At 49.4% G+C, this 16,078-nt stretch overlaps 7 protein-coding genes across 7 annotated transcripts; 1 reads left to right on the forward strand and 6 right to left on the reverse strand.

Annotated features, from left to right (window-relative positions):
- Positions 1-530: 530 nt before the first annotated feature.
- On the reverse strand, positions 531-1,007 carry FPSE_08429 (uncharacterized protein; the record flags this gene model as incomplete). The annotated part of the gene is made up of 2 exons (XM_009261547.1): positions 531-902; positions 957-1,007. The coding sequence occupies 2 exons, from the start codon at positions 1,005-1,007 to the stop codon at positions 531-533; spliced, it is 423 nt and encodes a 140-aa protein (XP_009259822.1).
- A 1,200-nt stretch (positions 1,008-2,207) lies between these two features.
- Positions 2,208-2,558, reverse strand: FPSE_08428 (uncharacterized protein; the record flags this gene model as incomplete). The annotated part of the gene is made up of 1 exon (XM_009261546.1): positions 2,208-2,558. The coding sequence occupies one exon, from the start codon at positions 2,556-2,558 to the stop codon at positions 2,208-2,210; it is 351 nt and encodes a 116-aa protein (XP_009259821.1).
- Positions 2,559-3,091: 533 nt separating this feature from the next.
- On the forward strand, positions 3,092-3,912 carry FPSE_08427 (uncharacterized protein; the record flags this gene model as incomplete). The annotated part of the gene is made up of 3 exons (XM_009261545.1): positions 3,092-3,156; positions 3,221-3,579; positions 3,629-3,912. The coding sequence occupies 3 exons, from the start codon at positions 3,092-3,094 to the stop codon at positions 3,910-3,912; spliced, it is 708 nt and encodes a 235-aa protein (XP_009259820.1).
- A 203-nt stretch (positions 3,913-4,115) lies between these two features.
- FPSE_08426 (uncharacterized protein) lies at positions 4,116-5,498 on the reverse strand (the record flags this gene model as incomplete). Its single annotated transcript, XM_009261544.1, has 2 exons — positions 4,116-5,211; positions 5,257-5,498. 2 exons carry the CDS (start codon positions 5,496-5,498, stop codon positions 4,116-4,118), a joined length of 1,338 nt encoding a protein of 445 aa, XP_009259819.1.
- Positions 5,499-6,422: 924 nt separating this feature from the next.
- Positions 6,423-10,185, reverse strand: FPSE_08425 (uncharacterized protein; the record flags this gene model as incomplete). The annotated part of the gene is made up of 2 exons (XM_009261543.1): positions 6,423-6,485; positions 6,541-10,185. 2 exons carry the CDS (start codon positions 10,183-10,185, stop codon positions 6,423-6,425), a joined length of 3,708 nt encoding a protein of 1,235 aa, XP_009259818.1.
- Positions 10,186-10,866: 681 nt separating this feature from the next.
- On the reverse strand, positions 10,867-12,081 carry FPSE_08424 (uncharacterized protein; the record flags this gene model as incomplete). The annotated part of the gene is made up of 2 exons (XM_009261542.1): positions 10,867-11,309; positions 11,364-12,081. 2 exons carry the CDS (start codon positions 12,079-12,081, stop codon positions 10,867-10,869), a joined length of 1,161 nt encoding a protein of 386 aa, XP_009259817.1.
- Positions 12,082-13,480: 1,399 nt separating this feature from the next.
- On the reverse strand, positions 13,481-14,730 carry FPSE_08423 (uncharacterized protein; the record flags this gene model as incomplete). The annotated part of the gene is made up of 3 exons (XM_009261541.1): positions 13,481-14,238; positions 14,291-14,608; positions 14,661-14,730. 3 exons carry the CDS (start codon positions 14,728-14,730, stop codon positions 13,481-13,483), a joined length of 1,146 nt encoding a protein of 381 aa, XP_009259816.1.
- Positions 14,731-16,078: the final 1,348 nt, after the last annotated feature.

Below are 16,078 nucleotides of genomic sequence, written 5' to 3' on the forward strand. Positions count from 1 at the left end.
TCACCGACCCAACTACTAATCCGCCCCTTACCAGCTTATCTATGGGAGAGCGGACGGGATCCCGAGTTCTCTGATAGGTATGGTCGTATGTGCTTGGTGCTGCAATTATTGTGGCTTATAGAGATAGTGACTTGTTGGTGTAGCAAAACAAGTAAACACACAGCCCCCAACGCTTCAAAGCCGCACTAACGATGCCGTTTGTCAAGCTTTTATGCCAAGCCGAACTCTACGGTAGCGTGCATTAGCTGCCCAGAACTGGGTTTCCCCGCGGAAGACGAGTGCCCTGCTAAAACACGAGATTGGTGGCAATAACCCCACGGGGACAGATGGTGATCACAACGCTACTGTCAAGCAAAGCAAGGCAAGGCACTTTGAAAAGATTATCGCGCCAGTCATCAAGCCAAATTTTCATTGTCTTTTTTCTACCTACTAGTCGCTACTACTCCAAATTAAATAATGCAGACACGCGACCACAACATGACTGATCCTGTATTACTTCTCAATGCCCACAACTTAGATCGCGAACGGTATTACATGTTAACAAAGATAGCAGCTCCACCCATCATAGCTCCCATGGCAATAGCCGCAGTGGGCATCGAACCACCAGCCTTGGACGTGCTCGTACCGGTCGCAGTCGCACTAGCCTTGGCACTATCAAGAGCGCTGCTAGCAGACTCTAGAGCTGAGCGGAGAGAGGTTGAAGCAGCTCCCTTTGCTGTCGAGATGCTAGACTTGATGTCGTTGATGTGGCTGGTGATGCTGGAAGCATCCGAGGCAGCTTCCTTGGTCTTGCTCGCAATGGCGGATGTGATGGAGTCCTTGGCGCTGTCGATCGCGCTTGATGCTTCGCCGACGGCAGAGGATACTTCGTCCTTGATGGATGAGAGCTCGCTTCGTTGCGCCTGCGGGATGACGTATTAGTAACCTGTGAGTACTGGTGACGTTCTGGTACTGACCTGAGCGGAGATGGCAAGGAGGGAAACAAGAGCGTAAGCGGAGAACTTCATGGTGAAGAGTAACGATAGGATAGACTCGATTTGTGTTGGAGTTGAAAGAGAGTGGTGTATTAAGCTCCGAAGTGTGGAAAGAAAGGTGGTAGGAGAGTGTGGATGGTGACAGAGAGCAGCAGACTTGCTTGTTTATATTTCCTCTGGATCTACTGCTCCGCGCAACGGTCTCAAATCGGTATTGCCCGAACGATGCAGAGCCACGATGCAGTGTCGCTAACAATAAACCTGCTGATGTTACGCTAAAGGGAGCCGAAGTTCCGTACGCGCCAGCGCCACATTGCCAAGTACACGTCATGATCGCAGCCAGTCAGACAAAGAGAGTACCCATTATGGAATTAACTCCTGATCTAGCCGTCTGTATTCTCGATCCTCGCTGTTGCTTCATTTCGAGAGATGATGTGGCGCGCCGTCGTTGGGGCTGAGCGTTGTTGTCCACAACGGTCGCGGCGATGAGCGTTGCAACGTTGCAGTGTTGAACAGCGGAAACTTGAAACTTGTCGTGATCTTCTGGTATTTTGACGTCAGGGCGTTTGGTCTCGAAGCAGGTACTTCGAAATTCCCAACGACCTGTACATGTTGCTCTTCAAGGTATCGACCGTATTCGGCAAGCGAAAGTTCGTTGGCGTAAACCAATTTACCCCAGCCATGCCTGAAACAACGAATCATATCGACTTTCGTATTTACCTCTCTTTTGATCAATTAAATTGTCGAATGTGTTCTAGTGGCTTGCAGTTGACGGATGAAAGATGCCGATAGCTGACCATCTAAAATAGAATCGAGACGTGTGTTTGGTCAATGCTCCGTATATTTCGGGGAGGCTTGAAGCACTAGGACAAACGGAGAAAATAGAACGGTCGGGTTGTTTGTTCTCACGTTGCTCGTTCGGTTGGACAATTGTTCTCGATGGAACTTGAGTGTTTACTGTGGACAATTGTCGCGTGACTTTCAGTTCATTCAACGTGTCGTGTTTCAGATGCCGGATATAACTGCATGTTCTCAATCGGAAGCGTCGGGCATCTTGTAAAATTGAGCTATCTCGATTAGTCAAACTGATAGCAATACTACATGGGTGGTGTGTTCCATGTCTCTCGATCCAACCCCAATACATAGCTACGAGTTACCAAACATAGCCTCAAACAATAATAGCCATATTCGTGCGTTTCTCGTCAGTCAAAAATCGTTCTCCGACAAATATCATCACTCTTGCATCCAAACCGACTTGTCGTAATCTTCCTTGAGTTCAGGCGACCAGATGGCCAAATCTTCACCACTCTCCCACGACGTCTCCCGCTTGGAATAGCCCACCCACTGAACTCTGTACTCGAGCTGATTGCCGCCTCTCTTCACTCGGCGGCCGAGGATGTGGAAAGGGTGCCACATATCGTACCCGGTAGCGGAACAACGGCCACCCAAAGCCTTCCAGTAATCATAGACGATCTTGGGGTAAACTGCTTGGACCTCGCGCTCGGGAAGAATGATTCGGCGACCGTTACCCATCTCGATCGTGAGTCTGACGGTGTAGTCGGACTTGACCAGGCGATGGTTCATGATGCATACAGGAAGGAAATCGGCTGCGAAAGAGTCAGCAACGAAGCGTATCAGAGGAATATCTTCCGTACGGTTGGGGGACGAAGCCCCGTAGTTTTCTGGAACCGCCGTTAGCCCTGTGACGAGAGAAGAGTCGGAGTTTTACTTGCCGCGGAAACGACCCATGTACATCGTGATAATTGTTCGTGACTCGGACGGTAACAATGAGGTTGGTTGGTTGTTCAGAGGGGGAGTGTGTTGAGAAAGAAGGTGTGTGGTTGAAGGTTGAAGGTTGACAAAGAAAACACAAAGGATGGATGAAAAGGATGAGACAAGAACAACCAAGTCCCTTTGGTGTGAGGAGCGTTGAGATTAATTCCCATCTGCCAGCTGGCGAGCAGTGGCAGACAGTTCTGTGCAGGTGTTCGGCACTGGCAGGCAGAAATTGGCGGCCACCACCACTCAAAGCAAACAATTCTCTCCAGGCTGTTGACTTCTGCAACCTCAACCTTTCAAACAGCTCAACTTTTGCAGTCACCTCACCAACCTGCGAAATGTCTGACCACGTACCCTCCTCGTGGCAAGATCTTCCTCTCATGGGAGAAGTAGGAAGCCTCTGGTGCGTTATCATGTCCATCGTCATCGCCGACCCGAACCACACTGACGATTATTTTCATCCAAAGCCCTCGCCTCCCAGAGCCCGTGAAGAGCAAGAACCCCGCCCTCGAAGTCAAGAGCACGACCGTCGAGGAAGATGGCATCCCCGACCCCCTCATGGTTCCCGAGGTTGCTCCCGCACTCCTCAAGTACGAAAACCATCAATGGGCTTGCTGGTCCTGCAGAATCAAGTTCTTCGTCGCCATCAAGAACCTGATGCCGCCACCCAAGCGATCCAAGCCCAAGAACAGACTCGCCGGCATCAAGGACCCGGCTGTGCGAGATTTCATCATCGCCGCCGAGGAGCGACTCGCGAAAGCCAAGAGCGGCAAAGCGCCCGAAGAGAAGCCAAAGTGCACCTACCCCACCAAGTTTGAGGACATTGGTAAGTGTAGAGATATTCGTCTATTGAACATTTGCTAATATATGTGCAGATTTCTCTACTGCCACTGTCATGACCACTGAGGAAGACTTCGAGGCGTTTTTGGCGGAGCACCCCTTTGGCCTCAAGGAGCCCAAGGAAGGGTCAGTGCGCAGGATGTTTTATGTGGATGAATGTACTGAGTTTCGATGTTCAGGCTCCTGCTCAAGCGATCTGCTCCGCGATACATTTGAGCAAGCTGCGACGAGCAAGCCAGCGCTGTTGAAGACGCTGCAGTTTCTGGAGGATATCTTGACGGCGAAGGCGGAACAGCCTGGCGGACTGAGCGGATTGTAAGGCATCATGTGGCAAAACACCAACTTGAAATGATCAAGACTTGGAAGCTTTTTGGGTTGTCGGCCTAGGCTTGATGTTGTGTCTATCACTAGAGGAGAGTAGATTCATCAGCATGAAGGACGATCGACTAGAGACCGAGGACATGAAATTGAACTCATTAACAAATTCATTGCACTAAACATTACAAAGTGTCGCTAACTATCTCACAGACCCTTTCTCGTCAGTCCCAACTTCATCAAACTCCACATCCATGACCTCGACTTTCCGCCGCTGCTGCGCCCCAACAACCCTCTAACCATCTTATCAGTTGTATCTCCTCCACCTCCACCATTTCCATTTTGATCCCAATGACCCAGGACATGGTCAAGCAAGGTCGTGTTCCCAACAGCGCCACCGAAAATGTTCAGCAGAGAACCTTGATCAGCATCCAACAGACCGCCGACGACATCACCAAGCAGCGAGATGATAGGGAACGTGAATGGAATATGTTTCTTGTTCAAAACACCCTCGATATACTTGATGTGTTGACCATTGGCCATGGTTGAGTTTCCGGTTGCGTTGAACGCCATGTAGCCCTTGCTAAGCGCGACCTTCTGGCTGTCGAGGATATCCGACAGATTAGGTATCAGCTCATCGAAGAAAAAGTTCCCTTCGAATGGAATGGTGTTGTTGCCCGGCCAGAGTTGCAAGTCATAGATGTTGATAAGACCGACTCTTGTCTCGCCGGTCATGACGTTGAAGGTCAAGTTTCCGAGTCCGAGGCGGAGAACACCAGAGTTGGGGATGTTCAGATGGCCCTTCATGTTGTACTTCGTCGTACGGTTCGCCTTGAGGTCAAAATCTAGATCATTGAGGGCGAATCCAGCGAGGTACGTGAGGGAAGGGATCTCGATTGTCTTTTTCAGGCTGCGGTGATACTTCAATGAGCTGAGGTGAATCTCGGGCTTGCCTTCCAGCGACAACTCGACTTTAGGCTTGTCAAAGAATTCGTTGAACCATGCCAGAAGTTCCTTATGGTCAGTGACCTCCATCGTCTGGTTCACGATAGAGACCTCCGTTTTGTGGTTGAGATGAAGGTTCGGGAGCCTGAGCTTCAGAAACGAGGCCATGGGATGCGTCTCCTTGTTGTACAGGTCCAAATCGACAGGCTTCAGAGTCGCAGCTAATGGCGTTTTCAGCGACGTGTTGATACTCATCTGGACATAGTCTGGCGAGATGACTTGCAGAGCGCCGCCTTCGATGGGTAGTTTTTGGCCATTGAGGATATTTTGGACAATTGCAGGAATGATGACGGTGAATCTGTTAGGTTAGACATGATGCGAGATTTGAGTGTGATTGACTTACAGTAGTGGGAGCAAGATGGCAAGGAGGACAGCGATACCGAGCAAATACCACCACTTGAACTTGAAGAGATGCGCCTTTACCTTCTGCCATTTAGTCGGTCCCGGCGCAACCTTTTCGTCGCGGACATGGTCTTCAGAGGCAGCATTGTCACTCTGCGCGTCTTCAGCCGGCGCGTCTGGAGTGATGGTCTTGTCCTTTGTCGCGGGCGCTGTACCAGCCTTGGGTTCCTGTGTTGAAGCCATTTTGGAGTGAACCGGGTCTCAGCAACAGTGATGTCTAAACTTGCAACTATCACCAACGGCCTCAAGAAAGAGTAGCAGAGTCGGGAGGAACGTATTGACTGACTTGGGCCCAGATTAGTTCGACTTGATCCCACAGCACAGACACAGAAGCATGGAAATGTTATACCAGGGTCATTGCGCTAGCGATTTTCCAAACAGGGCCATCCTGGCTCGCAACGGCAGCCAAATTCTGATCTTCAGCGGGGTCAAGGCGCTAGCATTCAATACGAGAGCGCTGATCATTACCTCCTGAGAAGTGATGGACGGAACTGGGAGGAAGACGCATGACCACACCCTTTTCTCCTCACTTTCTACTTTAGTAGAGCTGAATTAAAGTGTGTGCAGAGAATTGACTTTAGGTGTGCACTCAAACAGCTTAGTTTGCGATGCGTTCCTGGATATCATGAATGTCATCAAGTGTCAAGTAAATGAATATCACGTTGATCCATAAGGTCTGTGTGATCAGACAGCCGAACGGTCAAAGACAACGGCTGCACTGTGTGACATGACTCAGTAATGGTCAAGGGTTAGCGGAACAGGCCTGGAATTACCCGTTGAATGAGAGGAACAAGCAAGGAAAAGGTCTGGACCATGGCCCAGCCCAGCTCAGTTGCAAGGGTTCTTGTTCAGGTTACGTTCAAAGACGCTCAGCGAAGAATTACAGGGCCTTGGGGACTGATTACGGCTTATTGTTCCCTGTAATCTTGGGACACTCACTATAATGACTTCAATCAAGTTATGTTCAACAACAGCATCAAAACACAGCTTCAGTAATAGCAATACAAGTAGATATTATTGGGTATCCTTCACTTCCAATATACAAAATCATTAAATAGATACATAAACTAAATTGACCATCAAAGTCATCAATTACCACATTCCTCATTACGTCCGACCCATGAGTTCCTTCAAAATAGCATGAACCAAATCTGCAACAGTCGCAACGAGCTAGAATAAATGTTAGCAAAATGTCAATCAATAAAATACAAATCCAATCACTTACCGGTGTCGCATCTCCAATGAGTTCCGATACTTGATTCACAAACGCCTTGCTGAGCAAGCTCTCTGCGTTTCCTACCAGTGACAACAATCCCTTCACTGTCTTGGGTGTAAGGAACGGCATGACTTGGTCAATAATGCCCTTGATGTCAATCTTCTTGAGCGCATTGAGCAAAGGCTTCACCGCGTCCACAAGGCCAGAGAGATCAAGACCATCTAGCTCTTCCAGGATTGGTTCAATGATCTCGAACAAACTCTCCAGATCAACCTTGTTCAGCACCTCAATAAGTGGTACAGCTCCCGAGATGAGCGTGTGTGTCTGGTTGACGAATTTGCTGGTGAGAAGATCTTCAGCATTATCGACCAACCCGACAATACCCTTGATTGACTTGGGCGTCAACAGAGGCTTGAGCGCATCGATCAATCCCGCCAGATCAATGTCATCCAGAGAATCCAGTAGTGGCATTATCTTGCCAACCAGCTTGGCGAGATCAATCTTCATGAGCGCATTCAGAAGAGGCTTCACCTTTTTGATGAGGTCGCCAAAGTCAATCTCGCCAAGCGCTTCAAGCAGAGGCGAAAGCTGCTTGATGAGCTTCTTGAGATCAATGTCGCCCAGAGCTGAAACCAGCGGAACTGCGTCGCCAATGAGTGTTTGTGTCTGATTGACGAACTTGGGCGTGAGGAGATCTTCAGCGTTTCCGAGAAGCTCCATGATGCCCTTGATGCCCTTTGGTGAGAGTAGAGGTGCAATGGCGTCAAACAAGCCCTTGATATCCAGGCTACTGATCTCATCCAGTAATGGCGATAGTTGCTTGACAAGCTTGGCAAGATCGATCTTACCAATCTCCTTGAGCAAAGGTGATACTTGATCGATCAGATCAGGAAGGTCAAGTTCACCGAGTGATGAGATCAAAGGAACAGCGCCAGTGATGAGCGTCTGGGTCTCGTTGACGAACTTCTTGGTCAACAACCCTTCAGCATTGTCCAACAGTCCAACGATGCCCTTGACAGAATCCTTTGTGAGGAGTGGTGCCACGGCGCTCAGCAAGCCTTCAAGATCAAGCTTACCAAGCATCTTCAAGAGCGGGCCAACTTGATCAAGGAGATCCTCCAGGTTCAGCTTGGAAAGGCTGGTGAGGAGTGGCGAAGCCTTGGAGATGAGGCCCTTGGTTTGAGAGACAAAGTCCTTGGTAAGCAAGTTCTCAGCATTGTCGAGCAATCCGATAATGCCCTTGATGGAGTCCTTGGTAAGCAAGGGCTGCACAGCACTCAGTAGCTCGTCCAGCTTCAGCTTGCCGACCTGCTTCAAGAGCGGCCCGACTTGGTCGAGCAAGCTTGCTAGATCAGCCTTGTCCAAGCTGTTTAGCAGAGGCGCAGCCTTGGCGATCAAGAGCTTCGTCTGTGAGACAAAGTCTTTGGTGAGGAGATTCTCAGCGTTGTTCAAAAGACCAATGATGCCGTTGATGGAATTCTTCGTGAGCAAGGGCTGGACGGCACTCAAGAGTTCATCCAACTTCAACTTGCCGACTTGCTTCAGTAGCGGGCCAACCTGATCAAGCAAGCTCGCGAGATCGGCCTTGTCCAAGCTGCTCAGTAGAGGCGCGGCCTTGGCAATCAAGAGCTTCGTCTGGGACACGAAATCCTTAGTAAGGAGATTCTCGGCATTGTTCAGAAGACCAATGATGCCGTTGATGGAGTTCTTCGTCAAAAGAGGTCGCACTGCGCTGAGGATGTCCTCCAGCTTGAGCTTGCTAACCTCCTTGAGAAGTGGACCAACTTGATCAAGCAAGCCCTTGATGTCTGCATCATCAAGACTGTCAAGTAGAGGTGATGCCTTCGAGATCAAAGTCTTGGTCTGAGACACGAAATCCTTGGTGAGCAAATTCTCGGCATTGCCAAGAAGACTGACCAGTCCCTTGACCGAGTCCTTGGTAAGGAGCGGTGCAATCGCATCAATCAGACTCTTGAGATCAAGCTTACCCAAGCTAGTCAATAGCGGGCTGGCGTTGGAGATGAGCTTCTTGGTGTCTGAAACAAAGTCCTTTGTCAAAAGGTCCTCAGCATTGCCCAACAGGCCGATAATTCCCTTCATAGACTCCTTTGTCAAAAGAGGTCTGAGCGAGTCAAGAACACCTGCGAGATCAATCTTTCCAAGGCTATTGATAAGAGGACCAGCGCTAGTAAGAAGCGTCTTGATGTTCTTGACGGTTTCCTTGGAAAGAAGGTCTTCGGCATTGTTGAGCAACCCGACTAGGCCCTGGATAGCGTCCTTCTTGAGGATGGGGCTGAGGGCATCAAGTACACCCTTCAAATCGATATCCGCAAGCTTATCGATGAGAGGTGATGCTTGAGACAAGAGAGTCTTGATACTCTTGACAGTCTCCTTGGACAGCAAATCCTCGGCGTTGTTCAAAAGACCAACAAGACCTTGAATAGCCTCCTTCTTGAGGATGGGGCTCAGCGCATCAAGGACGCCCTTGAGATCAACATCACCGAGCTTATCGATCAAAGGCGATGCAGCTCCAATGAGATCCTGAGTCTGGTCCACAAACTTGGGTGTCAAGAGGCTCTCGGCGTTCTTGAGTAGACTCAAGATACCCTTGATAGAATCATCCTTGAGAAGTGGCTGTACCGCCTTGAGGACTTGTTCAAGGTTGAGCTTGGTAAGCTGTTCCAAGAGTGGTGCGATGTCCTTGATGATGGGACTGACTTCGCCAAGAAGATCCTGGATCTCATCGACAGTCTTGGCTGTCAAGAGATTGCTGGCGTTCTTGAGAAGAGTGACAATGCCCTGGATAGCCTCTTTCTTGAGAAGAGGGTCCAAAGCTTGAAGGATGCCTGCGATATCGAGATCGGTAAGCTTCTTGAGGAGAGGAGAAAGCTCATCAAGAAGAGGTGAAACGTCGCCAATGAGTGTCTTGGTCTCTTTGACGAATTGAGGAGTCAAGAGTGTGGCGCCATTAGTGAGAAGACCCTCGATGTTCTTGAGGTTGTCATCGGTGAGAAGCTTGAGCACCTTTGACACGATGCCAGCAATGTTGACACCCTTGATCTCATCGACGAGATCTTTGAGGTTGAGTTCGCCGACCAGGTCCAGAAGTGGTCCTGCCTTGGCAAGAAGGTTTCTGACTTGGTTTGGCGCAGGAGGCTTGAGAGTTGCTGCGAGATAGACCATGGCATCATGGAAGGCTTGGAGGAACTCGGGCGACAGCAGATCACCCAGAGCTTTGAAGAGATCCTTGACATCGCCCAGGGCATCTGTCAAACCCTTGAGACCAGACCCTAGATCTCCAAGACCGTCAAGTCCTGGAATGGCGGCAATTCTAGACCCTCCATCATCAGAATCAGAGTCGTCTGAATCAGAATCGGAATTGGAGCCAGAGCCGGATTTTGAGCCGCCGCCCGTTGTGCTGTTTTGTCGTCTGATGAGAACGGGCGCGCGAGGAAAGGCGTTGCTCTTGAGCAGTGTGTTTAGCTCTTTGAGTGCATCCGTGAGTTCAGAGCGAGGAACAAGGGCGAGATTGTGCTTCTCCAATAGCTGAACCAATTCACCCGATAGTTCGGGCGAAGAGACGGTCCTTGGCGCCTCGGGAGCAGCAAGACTGAACGACGCAAGAGTCGCGAGGAAAAGCTTGAAGAACCTCATCTTGTTTGCAATATCTTAGAGTTGATTGCAAGCAAGCGAAAGAAACGGGTTCGGCACCTCTTGTTTTGCTTGAAAAAGGTAACCTCAGGGAGATAGTCGCCCAGGATTGTTGGCAGGCTCTCTTTATCTTAGCCACTCATCAGAGACGCTTTTTTGCTTTTTAGAGATGCACTCTCGAGCTATCTATCTGTAGTCTACAGTACGGATACGTTAGCGTCGTCTTACCCCCAGACTGGGAAATTGGACTATGGATCCGTCGAGACGATCGTTGCCCCTTTTGTAAGCGACGCACCGAATGCCCCCCTGCATCTCGCAAACTATTGCGCTTTGGGCACCTCGAGAGGGTTGCATCGCTACAAGGTGCCCATGCCAAGTCGGTATGACCCGCGCCTGACCTACAGGGAAGTTCTTGTTTGTTTTGTGCTTGGACGATGATCAAGATGCAACTGTGATGGCTGTGATATGCGCCACTTGTCAGTGCGCGACGGGACGTTTGTCCGTCACATAGGCGACCCGTGGAAAGTTTACAGGGTGGAAGAATTGAGTTTGTTCACAACGAGGTGGTCGGGCACTTTTAATGAGGGAAACTATCATTGGACAAGAAAATATTGATATTGAATTGAACTAATTGTGTGAGACATGGCCATCTCGATAATGAAAGGAGCTTGTGGCCGTTGCAAACTACCGTGCAGCCTTGAAGTCTACTCCTCCCGCCCTGTTAACGGCTCCTACGCGGTGGTAATAAGTGCTAGATCTAATATACGGATCCAGCTTCCAGTAGTTAAGCTGAAGCAACTGAGCCAACTCATCTCGTCTAACGCTCGTCTCTTCCCCGGCTTCCGTGCCACTGTTCAACGTGATCCATTCTGTAGTTAATCGATTGAACTGATCAATCAACTCCTCTCGCTCTATCTGTATCTTGGTCTTCTTCTCCTCTGACTGCATCCTCTCATTCTCGCTAGGTACTGGGCTGACGTATTTGTACTCCCAGGGGTCGTCACCGCCATAGGACTTTTGCAAGTTATTCTTGGGTATGAACTTGAGAAGACCCTTGGCTCCGCTTGTGAAATGGACCTTGGAAGCGACGACGGGGTCTAACCAGTGCTTGATAACGGTCCAAACACCTGTGAATGAGTCAGAATAGAGTTCTGTCAGTGAAATTAGAATGGATTACATACCCCAGAATACAAACGGCGCGTTGTGAACGAGTACGACTCCTAGAGTCTCTGGATATCGCGTCTCAAGGACATCAATCAGGAACTTGACCACGTGGAAATCCATGTTGCGAAGGCCGAAACCGGACAGGTCAAAAATAAGGCAGACCTTGTCGTTGGGTGCTCGAGCCATCATTCTGAGAGTCTCGATATTGTGCAGGACGTACGTCTCCATAGCTTCGGTGGTCTGCTTATGGGGATCGTGGAGTCGAACACGGATAACGTAGACAGGCTGGTTGTCTTTGTCTGTGCCTCTAACATAACTCTTTCCAGAGCGGTATTGGGCCATGAAAGCCTCTTCATCGGGCGTAAGCGAGGTCTTCAAGCCGACCGCTTCGCCTCCGCCAATGATGGTTTTCTGGACTTGTCGCTCCTCCCGCCAATTGATGGAGGACACAAACATGTCAACGGCCTTTACAACATCAAAGTCTCTGGCGCGAAGGAATCGGAGAAGTGTAGTGTCGGGATGATCGGCCAGAAAGGCCTCCCACAAACTCCGACTGAAGTTCTCTGGAGACTTGTTGTTCAGATGCTGCAAGAAATCGTTTGTTTTCTCGGGAACATCCTGACAAAGTGTCTGGTTTCCACAGAGACGAAGCAGGTGTACCCAAGCTTCTTGCAGACTGTGGTTCTGCTCGGCGGTGAGGTTACCGCGTGTGCCTGGCTCTGATGAGATGGACATTGTGAGATAGATTACTGAATGATGAATATAGAGTACTGTGATGTCCAAAGCGCTTGTGTAAAAAGTTATTATGACGAGTGTGTTTGTTGTTGAGGCTGATGGCGATAAAGAACGTCCATTTATTTTGTTCGACGAGCAGTCTTGACCAAACTCTGAATCACATCCACTATCGTATCCGAGCACACAGATGTTTCCTGTTCGTCGATCCTACTTTAGATTCCCCGAGGACGGATGGCGATCTTGGTCGACGTCGTCTCGTCAGGTCGGAAAGTGGTCCTGGTTTGGGAAACAGGTCAAAGCGCACTAGACCAAGACACTGTGTGACGATCCGAGTCAAGTCAAGTCAGTCAGTTTGGGGATCCTCCAACTTCGCAAATGCAATGCTCGCAAGCTATTCACTCGGGGACTAATGCACCCCGCACTTTGACAATAGTCTACGCGTTAGTTGTATCACATGCACGATCTACCGATTGTGGGGTTAGAAGCCGAGCTGTCAAAAACAGGAATGGCATGGGAGTTGGGGTGGCCTAACTTGGGTCAGGCAGATCAAAGAGGAAGGATGATCGATGGGGGTTTTACTGACAAGATAGTAGATACAAATTGATGACGTGGTGAGTGATGGTATGCATGATGTTTCTATTGCTAGTCCGTTTTGCACTTGACGTGCAGTGTGATACACGACAAACCCGATGGAATGGCTTGCAGGAGGCGCCTATCGCGGCACAGACGTATCAACACTATGAGGATCTCTTCGGGCAACCTACCCTACTGTACAGTGATTGACTCATCTACCGATGTAAGTATCACAAGATTAAATCAACAATAGGCAGTGTTACAAGAACGAATCTGGGCTCTAGGGTAGTCCACGGCATGTACTTCACATCAAATCTCAGAGCTCATGGACCCGAGACATCCGTAAGATTAGCTTGTTGTACCAAGTACACTACGCACTGATGCTCAACGGCCCAAGTTAATGGTTCACGTGACGGTTCATATCTGTTACTCTGCTTCCCTCATGTCTCTATACATTCATCTTGAGGTTCAAAGCAGTGACTACCAGGTTAATGATTAGTTAAATAATATTTGATACAATTCTCCCGTACGGTAGATCAGATCTAAATCGAGTTGACGCTTGTGGCTTGAAACGCATGCCATGTTCCACAAGGCAAAGACTTCAGATGACAACACCGTGTCAAAAGATCGAGTTCCATGAAACAAGTAGTATTCGACGTTATGTTCTGTCATTCAATATGTTCAAGTGTGAAGAAAATATATACAATCGCCTGGACCGTTGGCTTTACCCCGTCATCCAAGCTTATCCCCAAACCTGATCAAATCATGATACTCATGCATTCTCGCTTATCCCAATCTCCAACTTTCACGACAGCACATCGATCCCTTAGTTAAGGGCGTTGCTTACAGCAGTGTAAGCAGCCTTGGGCTGGTAGTTGCGGTCGAAGAGAAGAGGGTTAGACTCTGATCGCCACGAGTCCTTGTCAGAAACACCCCAGACGGTGATACCAACACACTTGGGGGTTGTGAGACAAGACTTGACAACAGTGACGTAGTCGTTGGCAGCAGCTCCATCAATGTCGAGCTCGGTAATGGCAACCTCCTTAACGTTGGCACCGGCGAGGACCTTGAGAGCAGCAGGGAAACCAGAGGCAGGGTTCCAGCCACCGGGCTTGGCAAGATGAGCCTGGGAACCGATACCGTCGATGGGAATACCCTGAGCCACCCACTTGTTGACGTGATCGACCATTCCGCGGGTAACCTTGGCGTAGTTGGCGATGTCGAGGTTGTAGTCGTTGATGTAGAGCTTGGCAGCTGGGTCGGCGGCGCGGGCAGCGCGGAAAGCAATACCGACAAAGTCCTCGCCGAGGACCTGGTAGATCTCGCTGTTTCGCATGCTACCGTCCTCAGCGAAGATCTCGTTGACAACGTCCCATTGGAGGATCTTGCCCTTGTAGCGGGTGACCGTGGTCTTGATGTGGTTCTCGATGACAGAGGTCATGGTGGCGCGGTCACGGATGTTCTTGACCCACTGGGGAAGCTGAGAGTACCACACGAGAGTGTGGCCACGGATCTTCTTGCCATTGGCCTGAGCAAAGTTGACGACCTTGTCGGCGTTGCCGAAGGTGAACTGGCCGCGAGAAGCTTAAAGAGAGTTAGCCAACTACTATGAGTCGTCTGGATGGTCAGTACTTACGCTCAATAGCATCCCACTTCATACTGTTTTCGTTGGTGACCTGGCCAAAGTCCTTCTTGACGATGTTGATAAGAGGGTTGTTGTTGAGGTGGTAGTGGTCGATCTCAGCACCGAAGTAGATCTTGCCCTTGGCCCTGATCTTGGCATCAAGACCAGTGGCATCGGCGTTGCCATTACCGGGAGCAGGCGTGCCAGGGTCGGGGGTAGTACCGCCACCGTTGTCACTTCCAGGAATACACTGGTAGTAAAAGTCGTTGATCTTCTCACACTTCAAGCCAGACTGGCAAGTTGTAGAGCCAGACCAGCCGCTACCACCACCTAAAGAGTCATTAGTGGTTGGTTACACATTTCGACCTGGGGTTGTACTTACACTGTCCCCAGATAGCAGACTGGGCAAGAGCCGCAGGGGCGAAAGCAACGATGAGTCCTAGGAAGTGCATGTTGACTGTCTCAAGTGATTTGATGGCAGGAGGTGCTGATCGATCAACAAAAGACTCCAACCCTGAAGAGGCTTTTCAAGTCTTATATAGCCAAGTAGTATCGCTCTTGATGATCGCCTTGAAGCCCGACTATATCTCGAGACCCTTGTCCATATTGACGATTGTTTTACCCAGACCAATCGTGTTTACGGCGCGTTTTCCCGGTAATTTGCAACTGGAAGCCCTGTATGCGGAGTACCAAGTTCCGAGCAACGCCCATTGAGGAAATGTCGGAGCATCGCCAAGATGCACGCTGTAACCTCAAAGAGTAAGTAACATCTGAATCTGAACTGCCCCCCGCAAATATGGGTCTTCAATCGGCTGATGAAGCGGTTAATAAGAGAAATTGAGCAGATTTAGAAGAAGACGAGTTCCGATGTTGAGGTTTGGTGTAATTATTGATGGCTCACTCTGGACTAGACAAAGAAGCTGATGCTCAAAAGGTACAGCCTTGGTGGCGATGCAGGGATTGCTTTTAGCCGATTGGCGTGGAACGTGGCTCCTACCCCGGATATTAACTGATCTTTCAAACCTTCACAACCTTATTTGATCGAGACCAATTTGAGTTACATCTGGATGCATGGAGATTCAATTTGTTGTCCGGTGGCGATGGATTGTATGAGTTTAGCTACGCTTCAGTTTCCAATATTACAACCCAGTCTATATCAGGCTGATCGCAAGATCTTAGCCGGTTACCACCCAAGGAGAGATTACACTGTTAGTGGTATGATTTGAAGAAGAGTAGAACTGTCTAGATCTTGACAAAGGTTGTTATTCACCAGCAATCAGGGACCATGACTGTCCAGTGCAGCTGAGAAACTACCCCGGATGGTCTAACAATTAGATACATGATGTCTATCTTTAACCACCGTTTTGGGAAAAGAACAGGAGTTGGCCGATGTAGGCCAAGCTCCAGTTTGCCTCGGCCGACGGATATACAGGACGAAGTGGTAGATCGATGCAGGTCCGGGGTAAGACAAGCCAGGGTATGGCTCATCTGACATTTATCTCCTCAGGCTCATTTAGCCCATTGGTAGATAGTACAGATCAAACAGACATAATACGAGATAGATGGCAATAAAAAACCTCTGATTGCTGGCAATTCTGAGTTCCGGTGTAGTCATGGCTGACTGGTAAACTCGATGTTGTTGATGGTAGCAGCGGCTTTCTCGCCGAGTCATGCTGTATCAATTCTCCATTGGAGCGCATCGCTTAGAACATACCAACCAATTGGACCTTGACAAACGTCTCTTGGCATTCATCACGAAGCATCATCTCGGAGACACAAAAGAGGGTAAAAGCGGAAGGT

This window comes from Fusarium pseudograminearum, chromosome 3 (genome assembly GCF_000303195.2).
Source record: "Fusarium pseudograminearum CS3096 chromosome 3, whole genome shotgun sequence".
In the NCBI taxonomy this organism is placed as follows: domain Eukaryota; kingdom Fungi; phylum Ascomycota; class Sordariomycetes; order Hypocreales; family Nectriaceae; genus Fusarium; species Fusarium pseudograminearum.